A 21,494-nucleotide genomic window follows, 5' to 3' on the forward strand; every position below is an offset into this window, starting at 1 on the left:
TGCTTTCTAAATTCTCCCTGAAAAAAAAAAAAAAAAAAAAAAACAGTGGGAGATTAATATTGACATTTGTGCTTGAGTGACAGTCCTGCGTGTGTGGCATCTCTCTGATTTGGTGCCACAGAAAACAGAGTGTGTAACATTGTGCCTGATTTTCCTTGCGGTCTCACCAACCTGTAAAGGGATATCGAAATCATACTGAAGTTATAGCTCACCGTGTAAGTTGTTTGACAGCAACAAATACCGTTACTTTGGTTAAGTTTTTAAAACAATGAGGAAGCCTGGTGGAAGAGGTCGTGGCCGTGGGCGTTCATTGTCAGCTGGTAATGAAGGTAGTGGTAGTGGAGCATCAGGTGGTCGTGGGAAAAGAAATATTGCACCTAAGTCTGGAGCTGTGGAGCCAGGTTCGTCGTCTGGCTACAGAAGGCCTCGAACGCTCCCTTTTCTGGGAGTAGGAAAACCGCTTTTAAAGCCGGAGCAGCAAGAGCAAGTTTTGGCTTACCTTGCAGACTCAGCCTCTAGCTCTTTTGCCTCCTCTTTTGAAACTGGTAAATGTAAAAGCAGCGCGTCGTTAGTGGATGTTCACGGTCAGGGACAAGTCGCTTCCTTGTCCTCTTCAGCAAAAACAACAGAGAAGGATGCAGCAGGCGACACAACGGGTTACTACCATGGAGCTCTTACCGTCCCTGGCTTAGAAAGTGAAGCAGTTAACAGTCCATGCCCATTACAAGTAGATTCTGACATGGAGTGCACTGATGCACAGCCACAGCCAGACTACTATGCTGGTCCTTTGACTCAGACCACAACATTGCCCTCGCAGGGTACTGATCCAGAATCAGACCCTGATGAGACTATGTTGCCCCGTCACGAACGCTCTACCACCGACTTACACGGTGACACAGACAAAGTTGCGAACGAGCTAGAAGAGGAGGTTATAGATGACCCAGTTGTTGACCCCGATTGGCAGCCATTGGGGGAACAGGGTGCAGGCGGCAGTAGTTCTGAAGCGGAGGAGGAGGGGCCGCAGCAGGCATCAACATCGCAACAGGTTCCATCTGCCGGGCCAGTATCTGGCCCAAAACGCGTGGCAAAGCCAAAAACTGTTGGAGGACAGCGTGTCCATCCGGTTAAAGCTCAGTCTGCAATGGCTGAAAAGGGATCCGAGGCTCGAAAGAGTGCAGTCTGGCATTTTTTTAAACAACATCCAATTGATCCGCACAAAGTCATCTGTCAAAAATGTTCAACTAGCTTAAGCAGAGGTCAGAATCTGAAAAGTCTCAATACAAGTTGCATGCATAGACATTTAACCACCATGCATTTGCAAGCCTGGACTAACTACCAAACGTCCCTTAAGGTTGTAGCACCCTCGGCCAATGAAGCTAGTCAGCAACGCTACATCCCTTCCGTCACTGTAAGGCCACCATTTTCCGCACCACCAGCAGTATCTGTGCAGGTTTCTTTGCCAGCCCAAAGCAGTCAGGGTCAGGGAATCACCAGTTTCGTAGGAGGAAATACTGCATCTAAGGCACCGGCGGAAACAATACCGTCTCCAACCGTCTCTCAGTCTGCCATGTCCACCGGCATATCCGCTAGTTCCACGATCTCCAGCTCTCCAGTCCAGCTCACCCTACATGAGACTATGGTTAGAAAAAGGAAGTACTTAGCCTCGCATCCGCGTACACAGGGTTTGAACGCCCACATAGCTAGACTAATCTCGTTAGAGATGATGCCCTACCGGTTAGTTGAAAGCGAAGCTTTCAAAGCCCTGATGGAGTACGCTGAACCACGCTACGAGCTACCCAGTCGACACTTTTTTTCCAGAAAAGCCATCCCAGCCCTGCACCAGCATGTTAAACAGCGCATCGTCCATGCACTCAGGCAATCTGTGAGTACAAAGGTGCACCTGACTACAGATGCATGGACCAGTAGGCATGGCCAGGGACGTTACGTGTCCATCACGGCACACTGGGTGAATGTGGTGGATGCAGGGTCCACAGGGGACATCAATTTCGGGACAGTTGTGCCTAGCCCACGGTCTAGGAAACAGTTGGCTGTAGGCGTTTGCACCCCCTCCTCCTCCTCGTCCTCCTGCAGAAGGGAGAGCTCTTCCACAGACCGCAGTCGCCCAACCACTCCATCGGCAGCTGTCACTGTTGTACACCAGTTGTCCCATTATGGCCCAGCTACTGGCAAGCGTCAGCAGGCTGTATTGGCTATGAAGTGTTTGGGCGACAACAGACACACCGCGGAAGTTCTGTCCGAGTTCTTGCAGCAAGAAACGCAGTCGTGGCTAGGCACAGTAGATCTTGAGGCAGGCAAGGTAGTGAGTGATAACGTAAGGAATTTCATGGCTGCCATCTCCCTTTCCCAACTGAAACACATTCCTTGCCTGGCTCACACCTTAAACCTGGTGGTGCAGTGCTTATTGAAAACTTATCCTGGGTTCTCCGACCTGCTCCTCAAAGTGCGTGGACTTTGCTCACATATCCGCCGTTCGCCTGTACACTCCAGCCGTATGCAGACCTATCAGCAGTCTTTGAACCTTCCCCAGCATCGCCTAATCATAGACGTTGCAACAAGGTGGAACTCAACACTGCACATGCTTCAGAGACTGTGCGAACAGAGGCGGGCTGTTATGCATTTGTGGAAGGATACACATACACGGGCAGGCAGTAGGATGGAAGACATGGAGTTGTCAGGTGTGCAGTGGTCGAAGATACAAGACATGTGTCAAGTCCTTCAGTGTTTTGAGGAATGCACACGGCTGGTTAGTGCAGACAACGCCATAAGCATGAGCATCCCCCTAATGTGTCTGCTGATGCAAAGTTTGACGCACATAAAGGATCAGGCGTCTGCACCAGAGGAAGAGGAAAGCCTTGTTGACAGTCAGCCATTGTCTGGTCAGGGCAGTGTACAGGACGAGGTAGCGGGCGAAGAGGAGGTGGAGGACGAAGAGGATGATGGGGATGAGTATATTTTTAATGAGGAAGCTTTCCCGGGGGCACTGGAAATTGGTGGCGTGGCAAGGCCGGGTTCTGGTTTTGTGAGGGAGGCAAGTGACGTAGATTTGCCTGAAACTGCCCCTCAACCAATCACAACCGCAGATTTGACAACTGGAACTTTGGCCCACATGGCGGATTATGCCTTACGTATCCTCAAAAGGGACACACGCATTACTAAAATGATGAACGATGACGATTACTGGTTGGCCTGCCTCCTTGATCCTCGCTATAAAGGCAAATTGCAAAATATTATGCCACATGAGAACTTGGAACTAATATTAGCAACCAAACAATCAACTCTTGTTGACCGTTTGCTTCAGGCATTCCCAGCACACAGCGCCCGTGATAGTTCTCACACGAGCTGCAGGGGCCAGCAGACCAGAGGTGTTAGAGGGGCAGAAATCAGAAGTGGTGTTGGACAGAGGGGTTTTCTGACCAGGTTGTGGAGTGATTTTGCTATGACCGCAGACAGGACAGGTACTGCAGCATCAATTCAAAGTGACAGGAGACAACATTTGTCCAGTATCGTTACTAACTATTTTTCATCCCTTATCGACGTTCTCCCTCAATCGTCATTCCCATTTGATTACTGGGCATCCAAATTAGACACCTGGCCAGAATTGGCAGAATATGCATTGCAGGAGCTTGCTTGCCCAGCAGCTAGTGTCCTATCCGAAAGAGTATTCAGTGCTGCAGGTTCAATATTAACCGAAAAAAGGACTCGTCTGGCTACCCAAAATGTAGATGATCTAACCTTCATTAAAATGAACCACAACTGGATTTCGAAATCTTTTGCCCCACCTTGCCCGGCCGACACCTAGCTTTCCTATGAAAAGGTCTTGCCTGTGGGCTATTCTGAATGACTTTCGCAATCTCGTAATTTGCAGCACCTGATTGTCCAGCATACGACATGTTTACACCTCCCTAAATGGCCAAACTCCCCACACGGGGCCGTGGTATCGCCACTTGGCGCCAGCACCCGTGAGACTGCCGTTTGTCTGAAGAGGTGGGTGTGCCCGCTTTTGGTCGACGGCACTGCCACTGGGTCCCTCATAGTACAATAAAGTGTCTCTGGCGGTGGTGGTGCGCACCCAACGTCAGACACACTGTTGTAACATGAGGGGCCCTGGGCCTGTACCGCCGGCCACAAGAGAGTTCCCCCACCCCCAGCTCAAACATTGCTAAACCACTTGCACAATTATCTCTCACAGTTCCACCAATGTTTAGTCTATGCGCTGACATCCGTAAATTCCTGCCACTGACAATACCATTGTGTTGACATGTATGATGGTACTTAACATAGTCAGGGGCAGTGTCCTATATTTACCCAAGTACCGTATATACTCGAGTATAAGCCGAGATTTTCAGCCCAAATTTTTGGGCTGAAAGTGCCCCCCTCGGCTTATACTCGAGTCACGGTAGTGGCAGGGTCGGCGGGTGAGGGGGTGAGGGCGCTGGGGTATACTTACCTAGTCCCAGCGATCCTCGCGCTGTCCCTGCCGTCCCACGGGCTTCCGCGCTGCAGCTTCTTCCTCTCTTCAGCGGTCACGTGGGACCGCTCATTAGAGATATGAATAAGCGGCTCCACCTCCCATAGGGGTGGAGCCGCGTATTCATTTCTCTGTCAGCGGTGCCGGTGACCGCTGACAGAGAAAGAAGCTGCAGCGCGGAAGACAGGAGGGGACAGCGCGAGGATCGCCAGGACTAGGTGAGTATAGCATATTCACCTGTCCACGTTCCAGCCGCCGGGCGCCGATCCATCTTCCCGGCGTCTATCTGCGCTCTGACTGTTCAGGTCAGAGGGCGCGATGACGCACTAGTGTGCGCGGCGCCCTCTGCCTGATCAGTCAGTGCAGACAGACGCCGGGACCAGACGCTGGGAGCTGCAAGTAGCGAGGTGAGTATGGCTTTTTTTTTTTTTTATTGCAGCAGCAGCGGCCATCGCACAGATTAATGTGGGGCATCTATGGGCCACTATGAACACTGCAGAGCACTGTATTGGGGCATCTATGGGGCCACTATGAACACTGCAGAGCACTGTATTGGGGCATCTATGGGGCCACTATGAACACTGCAGAGCACTGTATTGGGGCATCTATGGGGCCACTATGAACACTGCAGAGCACTGTATTGGGGCATCTATGGGGCCACTATGAACACTGCAGAGCACTGTATTGGGGCATCTATGGGGCCACTATGAACACTGCAGAGCACTGTATTGGGGCATCTATGGGGCCACTATGAACACTGCAGAGCACTGTATTGGGGCATCTATGGGGTCACTATGAACACTGCAGAGCACTGTATTGGGGCATCTATGGGGCCAATATAAACACTGCAGAGCACTGTATTGGGGCATCTATGGGGCCAGTATAAACACTGCAGAGCACTGTATTGGGGCATCTATGGGGCCAGTATAAACACTGCAGAGCACTGTATTGGGGCATCTATGGGGCCAGTATAAACACTGCAGAGCACTGTATTGGGGCATCTATGGGGCCAGTATAAACACTGCAGAGCACTGTATTGGGGCATCTATGGGGCCAGTATAAACACTGCAGAGCACTGTATTGGGGCATCTATGGGGCCAGTATAAACACTGCAGAGCACTGTATTGGGGCATCTATGGGGCCAATATAAACACTGCAGAGCACTGTATTGGGGCATCTATGGGGCCAATATAAACAGTGCAGAGCACTGTATTGGGGCATCTATGGGGCCAATATAAACACTGCAGAGCACTGTATTGGGGCATCTATGGGGCCAATATAAACAGTGCAGAGCACTGTATTGGGGACAGCTATGGGGCCAATATAAACAGTGCAGAGCACTGTATTGGGGCATCTATGGGGCCAATATAAACAGTGCAGAGCACTGTATTGGGGCATCTATGGGGCCAATATAAACACTGCAGAGCACTGTATTGGGGCATCTATGGGGCCAATATAAACAGTGCAGAGCACTGTATTGGGGACAGCTATGGGGCCAATATAAACAGTGCAGAGCACTGTATTGGGGCATCTATGGGGCCAATATAAACAGTGCAGAGCACTGTATTGGGGCATCTATGGGGCCAATATAAACAGTGCAGAGCACTGTATTGGGGCATCTATGGGGCCAATATAAACAGTGCAGAGCACTGTATTGGGGACAGCTATGGGCCAATATAAACAGTGCAGAGCACTGTATTGGGGACAGCTATGGGCCAATATAAACAGTGCAGAGCACTGTATGGGGCACAGCTATAAGGCAATATGAACGGTGCAGAGCACTGTATGGGGCACAGCAATAAGGCAATATGAACGGTGCAGAGCACTATATGGCACAGCTATGGGGCAATAATGAACTGTATGGGGCATTATATGTTGCACATTTTTATATAGAGCATCTTATGGGCCCATTATGAACTTTATGGAGCATTACGTGGTCTGTGGTCTTGGATATACAGTATTTTGAGAATTTAATCGCTATAGTATGGGTTTTTTTTTTAACTTTTTTTTTTTATCCCGTTAGAAATGGATCCCAATACTTCTGATCCTGGACCAAAACAAAAACGCAGGTCATACGAAGCTGGTTTCAAACTTAAGGTTGTGTCAAGAGCAGAAGAAAGCAATAACAGTATAGCAAGTAGGGAATTTTGTGTTAACGAAAAACAAGTGAGAGAGTGGCGGAAAATGAAAGCTGACTTGGTAAAGATTCCAAAGGCAAAAAAAGCTCGACGTGGTTTGAAGACGTCATATGAGGCTCTAGAGACTGAGTTGCATAAATGGGTTATGGAGTGTCGTCAAAATGGTTACTGCGTAACACGCATGGGAATTCGCTTACGTGCTCTTCAAATGGCTAAAGAAGACAAATTGAAAGCCCCAGGCATTGAAAATTTTGTTGCATCAGCAGGATGGTGTACCCGCTTCATGAGTAGATTTGGCCTATGTTTGCGGCAAAGAACAAAGATTTCACAGAAGTTGCCAAAAGACCTTGATGAAAAAGTGATGTCATTCCATTCATTCATCATAAAACAAAGAAGGATCCATAACTATGACCTGGGAGATATTGGAAATATGGATGAAACACCTATGACTTTTGATCTTCCAAGCAACAGAACTGTGGCAAATATGGGAGACAAAACTATTTTACTCAGAACCACAGGAAATGAAAAAAACCACTTCACAGTCGTTCTTTCATGTTTGGCTAATGGAACTAAGCTGCGGCCTGTCATTATTTTTAAAAGAAAGACCTTGCCAAAAAAGGTCACATTTCCACCACGAATTACAGTGCGCGCGCATGTTAAAGGCTGGATGGATGAAGATGGAACAAAAAAATGGCTGGAAGAAATTTGGAATGGACGCCCAGGAGCAGCCTTAAAGAAAAAACCATCATTACTAGTCTGGGATATGTTCAGAGCACACACATCTGATGACATAAAAAAACTGGCAAAGTCTTCTCAAGTTACTTTGGCGGTTATTCCAGGTGGACTTACATCTGTACTGCAGCCCCTAGATGTGTGTTTAAATAAACCTTTCAAAGACCGTGTGCGAAGGATGTGGCATGAATGGATGTCATCTGGTCAAGCCCGACTGACAAAACTTGGAAATCTGATGAAGCCGGACATAGAATTAATAGCAAAGTGGGTTCGTGATGCATGGGAAGAGATTCCAGAGGACATGGTGCAACGGGCCTTCAAGAAGTGTGGCATTAGTAACGCTATGGATGGCAGTGAAGACAACGCTTTGTATGAGAATGACAGCAGTGACGATGATGACAAACTCAGTGATGATGACAACGTCTATGCTGATAACCTCTTACCAGCTGAATTTGAGGCTCTGTTTGGAGATACAGATGATGAATCCAGTGAATTTGAAGGATTTTAACTTGTGGTTAGCTTGGTTGCTGATTGATCTATGGTTTTTGTACTTTTAAAGTTATTGTTGTTACCGTATTGTTTTTGTTGACCCTTTTTTCCACTTACAGTGCTAATTTAATGTTTTCTTCTAAATAAATATTCAAAAAAACACTTAACCTACTGATGTCTCAATTAATTTTACTTTTATTGGTATCTATTTTTATTTTTGAAATTCACCGGTAGCTGCTGCATTTCCACCCTAGGCTTATACTCGAGTCAATAAGTTTTCCCAGTTTTTTGTGGCAAAATTAGGGGGGTCGGCTTGTACTCGGGTCGGCTTATACTCGAGTATATACGGTAAATACTTTGTGCCAAATTACTAGGTCTGAAACTACGCAGAGGAGCCCACCCCAGTACCGAATGATTGCACCCTTTGGTGGTTTCGTTTTGTTGTCATGCGAGAGATTAACATGTATTTATTGTTTGGGACTACTAACTGGCAGACACTCATTACAATCGGCCTCCGCTGACAACACCAATGCTGCCCGTGTACCCCTGGAACCAATTATAAATTGCCTGCAGCCCAATTTTATTATGTTAGGCCTTCGAAGCCTGTCTGTGGTCCCTCCTTCCACTAGGCCTCCACTGACCTGTCTACTGCTGCCCGTGTTCCCCTGGAACCAATGTTAAAGTGCCTACAGCCCAATATTTTTTTATGTTAGGCCTTCGAAGCCTGTCTGCGGCCCGTTCTTTCTACTAATCCTACACTGACCAGACCACTGCTGCCTGTGTACCCCTGGAACCTATTTAAAAGTGCCTACAGCCCAATATTTTATTATGTTAGGCCTTCGAAGCCTGTCTGCGGCCCGTTCTTTCTACTACTACTACACTGACCAGTCTACTGCTGCCCGTGTACCCCTGGAACCAATGTTAAAGTGCCTACAGCCCAATATTTTTTTATGTTAGGCCTTCGAAGCCTGTCTGCGGCCCGTTCTTTCTACTACTACTACACTGACCAGTCTACTGCTGCCCGTGTACCCCTGGAACCAATGTTAAAGTGCCTACAGCCCAATTTTTTTTATGTTAGGCCTTCGAAGCCTGTCTGCGGTCCCTCCTTCCACTAGGCCTCCACTGACCTGTCTACTGCTGCCCGTGTACCCCTGGAACCAATGTTAAAGTGCCTACAGCCCAATATTTTTTTATGTTAGGCCTTCGAAGCCTGTCTGCGGCCCGTTCTTTCTACTACTCCTCCACTGACCAGACCACTGCTGCCCGTGTACCCCTGGAACCTATTTTTAATTGCATAGAGCATCCTTTTTTTAATAGTAGGCGTACAAAGTCTGTCTGCGGTCCACTATTGAAATTGTCCTCCACTGCCCAGAGAAATGCTGCCTGTGTACCCATGTAACCTTTTTTAAGCTGCAGTGAGCCACATTTTTGGTTTAAGGCCTAATACCTGTGTCTGTCTGTGCCACTCAATACAGCTGTGTTCCTTTGAAAAAAGCTGAGCGTCAATAGTCTTGTTTTGAGCCTCTAGGAATTTTAAAACTGCATTGGGGCTACAACTTTGGTAGGGCCTACTAACGGTGTCTGCCGCCCCAAGGTGTGCCCCAGGTTTCGTCCACATTGCTTCGATCTTCCTACTCTCGTTTAGTAGTTGTTGGAAACTACACTGCATTAGGCCTACAAATTGGGTATGGGGTGTAGAGACAGTGTGTTCCACTCCAAGGTGTTCCCCAGGTTTCCTCGCCATTGCTTCGGTCTTCCGACTCTCGTTTAGTAGTTGTTGGAAACTACACTGCATTAGGCCTACAAATTAGGTATGGGGTGTAGAGACGGTGTCTTCCACTCCAAGGTGTTCTCCAGGTTGCCTTTCCTGAGCTTCTATCTTCTGGCTCTTGTTAAATAGTGGTTAAATGGAACAACTGCATTTGGCGTACTAGTTGGTTTGGGGCCTACTAACAGTGTCTGCCACTCCTTGCTGTTCTCCTGGTTTCCTGTCCTGAAATTCCATTTTCAGGCTCTCGTTAAGTAGTTGTTAATGTTAGACTGCATTTGGCCTACTAGTTGGGTTGGGGCCTACTATCGGTGTCTGCCACTCCTTGCTGTTCTCCTCCACTGAACAAAGCTGTGCCGCCTGTTTACTACGGTTGCCAATTTTGAACTGCATTTCGACTACTTACTGATTTGGGCCTACTCTCTGTGTCAGGCTCTCATTCCAGTTGTCCTCCACTGCAATGCCCCCTGGTTAGTCCTGTGTTACCAATTTTGAACTGCATTTAGCCAACTTTATTCTTTGGGCCTATATCTGTGTTTCCTCCTCATCCTGCCCATTGCCCAGCCAGTGATAGATGAGTCTGCTGGTACATTGACCCGTAACGCAACATTCCCCGTGCACGCTACACAGCAAGATTGTGACCCTGCTGAAAGTCAGGTTCCTCTTCCCGCATACCATACCACCTTACACGGGGACAAAGAGGAAGGTGCAGATGTAAGTGCAGGTTCCTTCATCAGGTGGGGGGAGGAATACTAGTTGGCGACGTCACTGGCACAGGGCCTCTCATAGTACGCAAAAGTGTTGCTGCCGGTGGGAGGCGCCCCCCGCCGTGCAAACACACCGCTGTACTTTGAGGGGCCCTGTGCCAGTGCCAACGAGTGGGCCCCCCTGCTTGCTCAGGATCACAGCACTTGCAAAGTTGAAATACTTACCTCTCCCTGCTCCACTGCCGTGATGTGGTCCAGATTTACTGGGCCCACTAATTACTTGAACCAGCCCTACCCCCCACAACTTTAGCCAAATGACCCCCAATTTCAAATGCCTTCCAATTATTATAAGCTAAATTACGATTGACAAGCTTCTGTAACAAGAATGGATGTTTTTGCCATTAAAATGGGCAGTGTAGGTGTTTTCCTGGCCTCCACTCACTGCCGACTATGCTCCCCCATTGCCTTGCATTGGGTTTCGTGTTTCGGTCGATACCCGACTTTTCGCGATAATCGGCCGATTCCACTCGACTCGACTTCTAAGATAGTCGGGTTTCGCGAAACACGGCTCGACTCTAAAAAGGTCAAGGTCGCTCAACCCTACTCATGACAAATGACATTGTAGGTTATATCGAATGCATATTGATTGGGAAAGATTGAACTTGACGGACCCGTGTAACTTTGATGACTGCATGCTTGACGTTCACTCCATTCAGATTAGGCCCAGGTCCCAAAATTGGTGGGGGACTCCAGTGATCAATTACTTATCTCTTGTCCTATTAATGAATGATAACTTCTAAGTGACCTGCAACAACTTGTTTAAATACTATCTAGCACCTTTTCTGTGCCACGTTAAGTGTGTGCTACTACATTGCAACTTTTTTTGGCTGTAAAGAAAAAGAAGTTACCTCCACAGATATCCCTCGACCGCTCTGTCCCATAGTGACTGTACCGATCTTGATCAGGAAGTCACAATACTGGTAACGAGTGCCACGTGTCTCTATCTTGTTGGCCTTTGCATTTTGGAAGAAGCCTTTTAGTTTTATCATCAGTACATCCAGGTTCTGGTCGGCGACTAAGCAGGGACCGTTCTCAAACAGAGCAAAGGTGCTGAGAGGGTGTTCTGAGCAGTGCATGATGTAAAGAAGTTTCCCAGACTGACCTACATCATATCAATACACAGGAAGAAAATAGCAGTTACTAACAATATTAGAAGCCTTTGGATAGGTCATCACTACGAGATTGTAAGTTGGCCGACACCCCACCACTCTGCTGAAAACAGCTCTAGTGGCCGCTGGATGTGAACACGTTGAATGGAGTTGCTGAGCACAGATCTATCAACGTGAAGCGGCTGCTGAGAAGCTGAAGTACTCACATGACAAAGTCACAAACGGTAGCAGACATTGCCGTAAGAGGCGCCAGTCTGCTGTAAATGCAGTTTTTATTTTACATTGGACACATTTAATAACGGCTGGTGCTATAGTTCCTACATTTCTGACAGATGCTGTTGGTGATTCTCCCATCTGGGTACTGTATTCCAATGACCCCAAACTAAAGATCCTCTTTAATATCATTTAAGCGCCACATTGTAAAAGTTAAGGTATACCAGGATTTTGCCGGATGTAAGCAATCTACGGAGCGGACCTCTAAATTGTTTCATGGCCACTGCAGAGTTCTGAAATCTGTCTCCCACTCAAGTAAACAAAGTGATAAACTGCAGTACTCGGCAGTGACCACTTAATGTTCACAGTTGGGCTGGGAGTGGGACTCCTCCAATTTTCTACAGATGAACTATCTGCATGATAGGTCATCAGTATGTAAGTCTAGGACAACACAGTAACTCGACTTATTTGCCAGCAGCAAGCACATACAATATGTTAACACTTGCCAGCAAGTCTATGCCAACGCAGAGAATAGGAGATTGTGTTCTCACCGTAAAATCTTTTTCTCCGAGCCAATCATTGTGGGACACAGGACCATGGGTGTTATGCTGTATGCCAGTAGGAGGACACTAAGTAAACACAAAGAATTAACTCCTCCTCTGCAGTATACACCCCTTCACTGGCCAGTAACAACCCAGTTCGGTAGTAAAGCAGTAGGAGTATAAGAAAAAAACAAGACAAGTAAACTATGTCAAAACTGAGGAACAAACAACAACGCCAATAGGCTAACAGGGTGGGTGCTGTATCCCCCAATGATTGGCTCCGAGAAAAAGATTTTACGGTGAGTGTTATGACCTGGTGGTTAGGAGCACCGGGCACGACCTGATAGTTAAACTCACGCAGGACAAGCTCTGGGATGTGGGAGCTCTGCTGACCGCAGGCCCTAATCCTATCACAACAACTAGAAATAGCTGTGGAGCATTCCTGACTCTCCCTAGACGCCTCTTCACAGCCTAAGAGTTAGCTAGCCCTAGAGATAGAAAATAATGCCTACCTTGCCTCAGAGAAATTCCCCAAAGGAAAAGGCAGCCCCCCACATATATTGACTGTGAGTAAAGATGAAAGTCACAAACGCAGAAATGAAACAGGTTTCAGCAAAGCGAGGCCAGACTTACTAAACAGACAGAGGATAGGAAAGGTATCTTTGCGGTCAGCACAAAAAACTACAAAAGACCACGCAGAGTGTGCAAAAAGACCTCCGCACCGACTCACGGTGCAGAGGTGCCACTCTGCATCCCAGAGCTTCCAGCTAGCAAGACAAAATCATGATAACCAGCTGGACAAGGAAACAATGAACAAATAATAACTATCAGGAACTTAGCTTCTGCTGGAGAAGACAGGTCACCAGAAAGATCCAAGAGCGAACTGAACCAATGCAGGAACATTGACAGCTGGCATGGAGTAATGATCTGAGTGGAGTTAAATAGAGCAGCCAACCAAAGGATAAACCACGTCACCTGTGTAAGGAACCTCAGAAGCAGCAGCTTCACTCAAAGCCACAAGAGGGAGCCCATAGACAGAACTCGCCGAAGTACCATTCACGACCACAGGAGGGAGTTCGACAACAGAATTCACAACAGTACCCCCCCCCCCCCCCTTGAGGAGGGGTCACCGAACCCTCACCAGAGCCCCCAGGCCGATCAGGATGAGCCAAATGAAAGGCACGAACAAGATAGGCAGCATGAACATCAGAGGCAAAAACCCAGGAATTATCTTCCTGACCATAACCCTTCCACTTGACCAGGTACTGGAGTTTCCGTCTCGAAACACGAGAATCCAAAATCTTCTCCACCACATACTCCAACTCCCCCTCACCCAACACCGGGGCAGGAGGATCAACGGAGGGAACCATAGGCGCCACATATCTCCGCAACAACGACCTATGGAACACATTATGGATGGCAAAAGAAGCTGGAAGGTCCAAACGAAATGACACAGGATTAAGAACTTCAGAAATCTTATATGGCCCAATGAAAAGAGGCTTAAACTTAGGAGCGGAAACCTTCATAGGAACATGACGAGATGACAACCAAACCAAATCCCCAACACGAAGTCGGGGACCAACACAGCGCCGGCGGTTAGCAAAACGTTGAGCCTTCTCCTGGGACAATGTCAAATTGTCCACCACATGAGTCCAAATCTGCTGCAACCTGTCCACCACCGTATCCACACCAGGACAGTCCGAAGGCTCAACCTGCCCTGAAGAGAAACGAGGATGGAAACCAGAATTACAGAAAAAAGGAGAAACTAAAGTAGCCGAGCTGGCCCGATTATTAAGGGCGAACTCAGCCAAAGGCAAGAAGGACACCCAATCATCCTGATCAGCAGAAACAAAGCATCTCAGATATGTTTCCAAAGTCTGATTAGTTCGTTCGGTTTGGCCATTAGTCTGAGGATGGAAAGCCGAAGAAAAAGACAAATCAATGCCCATCTTAGCACAAAAGGACCGCCAAAACCTCGAAACAAACTGGGAACCTCTGTCCGAGACGATGTTCTCTGGAATGCCATGCAAACAAACCACATGCTGGAAAAACAATGGCACCAAATCAGAGGAGGAAGGCAATTTAGACAAGGGTACCAAATGGACCATCTTGGAGAAGCGATCACAAACCACCCAAACGACCGACATCCTTTGAGAAACAGGGAGATCATAAATAAAATCCATGGAAATATGCGTCCAGGGCCTCTTCGGGACCGGCAAGGGCAAAAGCAACCCACTGGCACGAGAACAGCAGGGCTTAGCCCGAGCACAAGTCCCACAGGACTGCACAAAAGAACGCACATCCCGTGACAAAGAAGGCCACCAAAAGGATCTAGCCACCAAATCTCTGGTACCAAAGATTCCAGGATGACCAGCCAACACCGAACAATGAACCTCAGAGATAACTCTACTAGTCCATCTAATAGGGACAAACAGTTTCTCCGTAGGATAACGGTCAGGTCTATCAGCCTGAAACTTCTGCAGCACGCGCCGCAAATCAGGGGAGATGGCAGACAAAATTACCCCCTCTTTGAGAATACCCGCCGGCTCCGGAACACCCGGAGAGTCAGGCACAAAACTCCTTGACAGGGCACCAGCCTTCACATTCTTAGATCCCGGAAGGTATGAAACCACAAAATCAAAACGGGAGAAAAAGAGCGACCATCGAGCCTGTCTAGGATTCAACCGTTTGGCAGACTCGAGATAAGTCAAATTCTTGTGATCCGTCAAGACCACCACGCGATGTTTAGCTCCTTCAAGCCAATGTCGCCGCCACTCGAATGCCCACTTCATGTCCAACAACTCTCGATTGCCAACATCATAATTGCGCTCAGCAGGCGAGAATTTTCTAGAAAAGAAGGCACATGGTTTCATCACCGAGCCATCAGAACTTCTTTGCGACAAAACAGCCCCTGCTCCAATCTCAGAAGCATCAACCTCAACCTGAAACGGGAGCGAAACATCTGGCTGGCACAACACAGGGGCAGAAGAAAAACGACGCTTCAACTCCTGAAAAGCCTCTACAGCCGCAGAGGACCAATTGACCACATCAGCACCTTTCTTGGTCAAATCAGTCAACGGTTTAGCAATACTAGAAAAATTAGCGATGAAGCGACGGTAAAAATTAGCAAAGCCCAGGAACTTCTGCAGGCTCTTCACAGATGTCGGCTGAGTCCAATCGTAAATGGCCTGAACTTTAACAGGGTCCATCTCGATAGTAGAAGGGGAAAAAATGAAACCCAAAAATGAAACCTTCTGAACTCCAAAGAGACACTTTGACCCCTTCACAAACAAGGAATTCGCACGAAGGACCTGGAACACCCTTCTGACCTGCTTCACATGAGACTCCCAATCATCCGAAAAGACCAAAATGTCATCCAAATATACAATCATGAATCTATCCAGGTACTCTCGGAAGATGTCATGCATAAAGGACTGAAACACAGATGGAGCATTAGAAAGCCCGAATGGCATAACCAGGTACTCAAAATGGCCCTCGGGCGTATTAAATGCTGTTTTCCATTCATCGCCCTGTTTAATTCGCACAAGATTATACGCCCCTCGAAGATCTATCTTGGTGAACCAACTAGCCCCCTTAATCCGAGCAAACAAATCAGACAGCAGCGGCAAAGGATACTGAAATTTGACTGTGATCTTATTAAGAAGGCGGTAATCAATACAAGGTCTCAAAGAGCCATCCTTCTTGGCCACAAAAAAGAACCCTGCTCCCAATGGTGACGACGACGGGCGAATATGACCCTTCTCCAAGGATTCCTTTATATAACTCCGCATAGCGGTGTGCTCTGGCACAGAAATTAAACAGACGGCCCTTAGGAAACTTACTACCAGGAATCAAATTAATAGCACAATCGCAATCCCTATGAGGAGGTAGGGCACCGGATTTGGGCTCTTCAAATACATCCCGGTAATCTGACAAAAACTCAGGGACTTCAGAAGGAGTGGAAGGCGAAATTGACAACAATGCAACATCACCATGTACCCCCTGACAACCCCAGCCGGACACAGACATAGATTTCCAATCCAACACTGGATTATGGACCTGTAGCCATGGCAACCCCAAAACGACCACATCATGCAGATTATGCAACACCAAAAAGCGAATATCCTCCTGATGTGCAGGAGCCATGCACATGGTCAATTGAGTCCAGTACTGAGGCTTATTCTTGGCCAAAGGCGTAGCATCAATTCCTCTCAATGGAATAGGATACTGCAAGGGCTCCAAGAAAAAACCACAGCGCATGGCAAACTCCAAGTCCATCAAATTCAGGGCAGCGCCTGAATCCACAAATGCCATAACAGAATAGGACGACAGAGAGCAAATCAGAGTAACGGACAAAAGAAATTTAGACTGTACTGTACCAATGGTGGCAGACCTAGCGAACCGCTTAGTGCGCTTAGGACAATCGGAGATAGCATGAGTGGATTCACCACAGTAAAAACACAGCCCATTCCGACGTCTGTGTTCTTGCCGTTCAGCTCTGGTCAAAGTCCTATCACACTGCATCGGCTCAGGCCTATGCTCAGAGAATACCGCCAGATGGTGCACAGCTTTGCGCTCACGCAAGCGCCGATCGATCTGAATGGCCAAGGACATAGACTCATTCAGACCAGCAGGCGTGGGAAATGCCACCATGACATCCTTAAGGGCTTCAGAAAGACCCTTTCTGAAAATTGCCGCCAGGGCAAACTCATTCCACTGAGTAAGCACAGACCACTTTCTAAACTTCTGACAGTACACCTCCGCTTCATCCTGACCCTGACACAAAGCCAGCAAGATTTTCTCTGCCTGATCCACTGAATTTGGTTCATCATAAAGCAATCCAAGCGCCAGAAAAAACGCATCAACATCACGCAATGCAGGATCTCCTGGCGCAAGGGAAAAATGCCCAGTCTTGAGGGTCACCACGCAACAAAGAAATAATGATTTTTACTTGTTGAACGGGGTCACCAGAGGAGCGGGGTTTCAAAGCTAGAAACAGTTTACAATTATTTTTGAAATTCAAGAACTTAGATCTATCCCCAGAAAACAAATCAGGAATAAGAATTCTAGGCTCTAACATAGGATTCTGAACCACAAAATCTTGAATGTTTTGTACCCTTGCAGTGAGATGATCCACACAACCGGACAGACCTTGAATGTCCATATCTACACCTGTGTCCTGAACCACCCAAAGGTTTAGGGGAAAAGAAAGACAAAACACAGTGCAAAGAAAAAAAATGGTCTCAGAACTTCTCTTATCCCTCTATTGAGATGCATTAATACTTTTGGCCAGCTGTACTGTTATGACCTGGTGGTTAGGAGCACCCGGCACGACCTGATAGTTAAACTCACGCAGGACAAGCTCTGGGATGTGGGAGCTCTGCTGACCGCAGGCCCTAATCCTATCACAACAACTAGAAATAGCTGTGGAGCGTTCCTGACTCTCCCTAGACGCCTCTTCACAGCCTAAGAGTTAGCTAGCCCTGGAGATAGAAAATAAAGCCTACCTTGCCTCAGAGAAATCCCCCAAAGGAAAAGGCAGCCCCCCACATATATTGACTGTGAGTAAAGATGAAAGTCACAAACGCAGAAATGAAACAGGTTTCAGCAAAGGGAGGCCAGACTTACTAAACAGACAGAGGATAGGAAAGGTATCTTTGCGGTCAGCACAAAAAATTACAAAAGACCACGCAGAGTGTGCAAAAAGACCTCCGCACCGACTCACGGTGCGGAGGTGCCACCATGCATCCCAGAGCTTCCAGCTAGCAAGACAAAATCATGATAACCAGCTGGACAAGGAAACAATGAACAAATAATAACTATCAGGAACTTAGCTTCTGCTGGAGAAGACAGGTCACCAGAAAGATCCAAGAGTGAACTGAACCAATGCAGGAACATTGACAGCTGGCATGGAGTAACGATCTGAGTGGAGTTAAATAGAACAGCCAACCAAAGGATAAACCACGTCACCTGTGTAAGGAACCTCAGAAGCAGCAGCTTCACTCACAGCCACCAGAGGGAGCCCATAGACAGAACTCGCCGAAGTACCATTCACAACCACAGGAGGGAGTTCGACAACAGAATTCACAACAGGTGAGTACACAAAAATGACATGTTCTCCTACGCCTCATTGGGGGACACAGGACGTCCTAAAGCAGTCCCTGGGTGGGGAGCAATTGCACTGCTAAAACCCCATATACCACTGGCTTACTGAGGTACCGCTGTCTTCAGAATGTGCCTGCCAAGGGCAGCGTCTGCCGAAGCCTGGGTATGAACGTGATAGTGCTTCGTAAAAGTATGCAGACTGGACCAAGTCGCAGCTTTACAAAGCTGTTGTGCTGAAGCCTGGTGCTGAATGGCCCAAGAAGCACCGACCGACCGAGTCGAATGTGCCTTAATCCCTGCTGGGACAGAGGCGTTCCTGATGCGGTAGGATTCCTGAATAGTGGAGCGAATCCACCTGGCTAGAGTGGCCTTTGAGGCGGGTAGACCTTTCCTATGTCCTTCCGGAAGCACAAACAGGACATCTGACTTACGGAAGGGAGCCGTGCGAGATATGTACCGCCGAAGAGCTCTAACCACATCCAGAGTATGGAGAGCTTTCTCGATACGATGGGTTGGTGCCGGACAGAATGACGGCAATACATTGTCCTCATTTAGATAAAAGGAGGAGATGACTTTAGGTAGGAAAGAGGGAAAAGCTCTCAAGACTACCTTGTCTGGGTGAAAAATCAGAAAAGGGGGTCGGCAAGAGAGGGCCACCAACTCAGAAACTCTCCTGATTGACGTAAATCGCCACGAGAAAGACCACCTTCCATGAAAGGAGGGTGAGAGAGATGTCCTGCAATAGTTCGAAAGGGGCCTCCTGAAGAACTCCAAGAACCAAGTTCACATCCCATGAAGCCAAAGGTATTCTATAGGGAGGGACCACCCAGGAGACTTTTTGGATGAACGTCTTAACCGGCAGTCTGGAAGCGATCTTTCGTTGGAATAGAACAGACAATTCGGACACTTGTCCCTTGAGAGAGCTTAGGGCAAGGCCTGACTCTAAACCTCATTGGAGAAACTCCAGAATGGACGGAATGGAAAACACCAGAGGAGAACGTCCATGGGCATTGCACTATAAAAAGATGAGCCAGGTGGGATGATAAATGCGCATGGATACGGGTTTCCTAGCGCGAATCATGGTAGAAGAAACCCCTGGAGAGAATCCGGCTCGGGCTAAAATCCAGGATTCAACGGCCGAGTGCTGGTGGTAAATCGGGCCCTGTGAGAGAAGATCCATGCGATCTGGAAGCCACCAGGGGGACGTCGGCGACCATTTGGATGAGTTTCGCGCACCATGCTCGGCACGGCCAGTCCAGCGCGACGACGATCACCGGTCTCCCCTCTGTCCTGATGTTCTTGATGACTCTCGGGAGCACAGGAAGAGGCGGAAATATGTATGGCAGCTGGAACCGATGCCACAACAGGACCAGAGCATCTGCCCGATGGCGCAAGGATCGAGCAATGAACTGGGGAACCTGGTTGTTGAGCCTCGAGGCCTTGAGATCCACATCCGGCGTCCCCCAGCAAAGACAAATCTGCTGGAAGACTTCCGGATGGAGGGACCACTCGCCCGAGGCAAGACCTTGGCGACTGAGAAAGTCCGATTCCCAATTCTCCACACCCGGTATGTGGATCGCCGAGATGAGCGAGTGATTGGTCTCGGCCCAGCGCAGGATGCTTGAGACTTCGAGCATGGCTGCCCTGCTGCGGGTTCCCCCTTGCTGGTTGATATATGCTATGGCTGTGGCATTGTCGGATTGGATTCTGATGGGATGGCCTGTGAGAAGATGGTGAAAGCTGCGTAAGGTAAGTGTGATCGCTCAAATCTCCAAGATATTGATTGGAAGGCACGACTCTTGTGGACCAACGACCTTGTGCCATGTGGTGATTGAAACCTGCTTCCAAGCCGAAGAGGCTGGCATCGGTGGTCACCACCAACCAGCACACTGGGAGAAAGGACTTCCCTTGGTTCAGGGAGGACTGTAGCATCCACCACCTGAGGGCCTGCCTGACCTGTGGGAACAGGCGAAAACGACGGTCGAGGGAAAACAGACTCCTGTCCCATGCTAACAGCAACGCCTGTTGCAGGGGACGGAGATAGAACTGTGCAAACAAAACGGCTTCCATCGCCGCAACCATTTTCCTGAGTATGCGCATCGCAAAGCGAATGGAGTGAGGGAATGGGCGGTGTTGTAAGGACAAGACCTTCTCTGGAGGGAGAATGACTAACCTTCGGGAAGAGTCCAAAATCATGCCCAGGAAGCAGATTTGCTGAGCCATCACAGGAGATGATTTCTCAAAGTTGATTTTCCAACCCAGGCGAGAAAGAATCCACGGTGATACTTACAGAATCCTCGCAAGCAGAATGGGACGGACCCTTGATTAAAAGGTCGTCCAGATACGGAAGGACTACCACTCCCCGAGCGTGAAGGATGGCCATGACAGCTGCCATGACCTTCGTAAAAACTCTGGGGGCAGTGGCGAGTCCAAAGGGCAAGGCCACAAACTGGAAGTGTTCTTCTTGGACTGCGAAGCGCAGGAATTTCTGATGAGAGGGAAAAATTGGAATATGTAGATAAGCATCCTTGAGGTCTATGGATGCGAGGAACTCTCCTTTTTCCAGGGACGCAACAACGGAACGGACCAAGTCCTTCCTGAAGTGTCGGACCCGTACGAACTTGTTTAGCAGTTTTAGGTCCAGTATGGGCCGTAAGATCCCGTCCTTCTTTGGGACCATGAATAGGTTGGAGTAAAACCCCTTGAACCTTTGGTCTCGAGGGACCGGAACGATGACACCGTCCCTTTGAAGCGCCTGTATAGCCTGAATAAGAAGATGTGACGCCCTTGCTTTGGGGGGAGAAGACTGGAAGAAGCGCGGAGGGGGGATGGAAGAAAACTTGATTTTGTATCCGGACGACACGAGCTCTCTGACCCACTCGTCGTGAACAACTGAGAGCCAATTTTGACGGAACAAAAGAAGGCGGTTTAAGGGATGCGGATGGCTTAGGGCCAGAAGGTCTCAGTCTGGGTTTCCAGGAACGGTTTGGTCTGTATGAGACCTGGGGATTTCTGTTTTCCTGCCATCCCGAACCAGGGGAGGAGGAGGACGACCAACTGGAGTTGTTCCGAAAGGACCGGAATCGAAACTGCTGTTGATTCCGAAAAGGCCGGGCAGGTTTTTCCTGGGGAAGAAATTTAC

The 21,494-nt window shown here is 48.3% G+C and overlaps 1 protein-coding gene across 2 annotated transcripts in view; it reads right to left on the minus strand.

Annotated features, from left to right (window-relative positions):
- MED20 (mediator complex subunit 20) overlaps window positions 1–21,494 on the minus strand; it is a 54,763-nt gene that overhangs the window by 30,066 nt on the left and 3,203 nt on the right. For both annotated transcript variants that reach the window (XM_069756392.1, XM_069756391.1), the window contains one exon: window positions 11,232–11,485. In XM_069756392.1, coding sequence (XP_069612493.1) covers window positions 11,232–11,485 — 254 coding nt within the window. The remainder of the gene's footprint in view (window positions 1–11,231; window positions 11,486–21,494) is intronic.

The sequence above is a fragment of the Ranitomeya imitator genome, chromosome 3 (genome assembly GCF_032444005.1).
Source record: "Ranitomeya imitator isolate aRanImi1 chromosome 3, aRanImi1.pri, whole genome shotgun sequence".
Taxonomy (NCBI): Eukaryota; Metazoa; Chordata; class Amphibia; order Anura; family Dendrobatidae; genus Ranitomeya; species Ranitomeya imitator.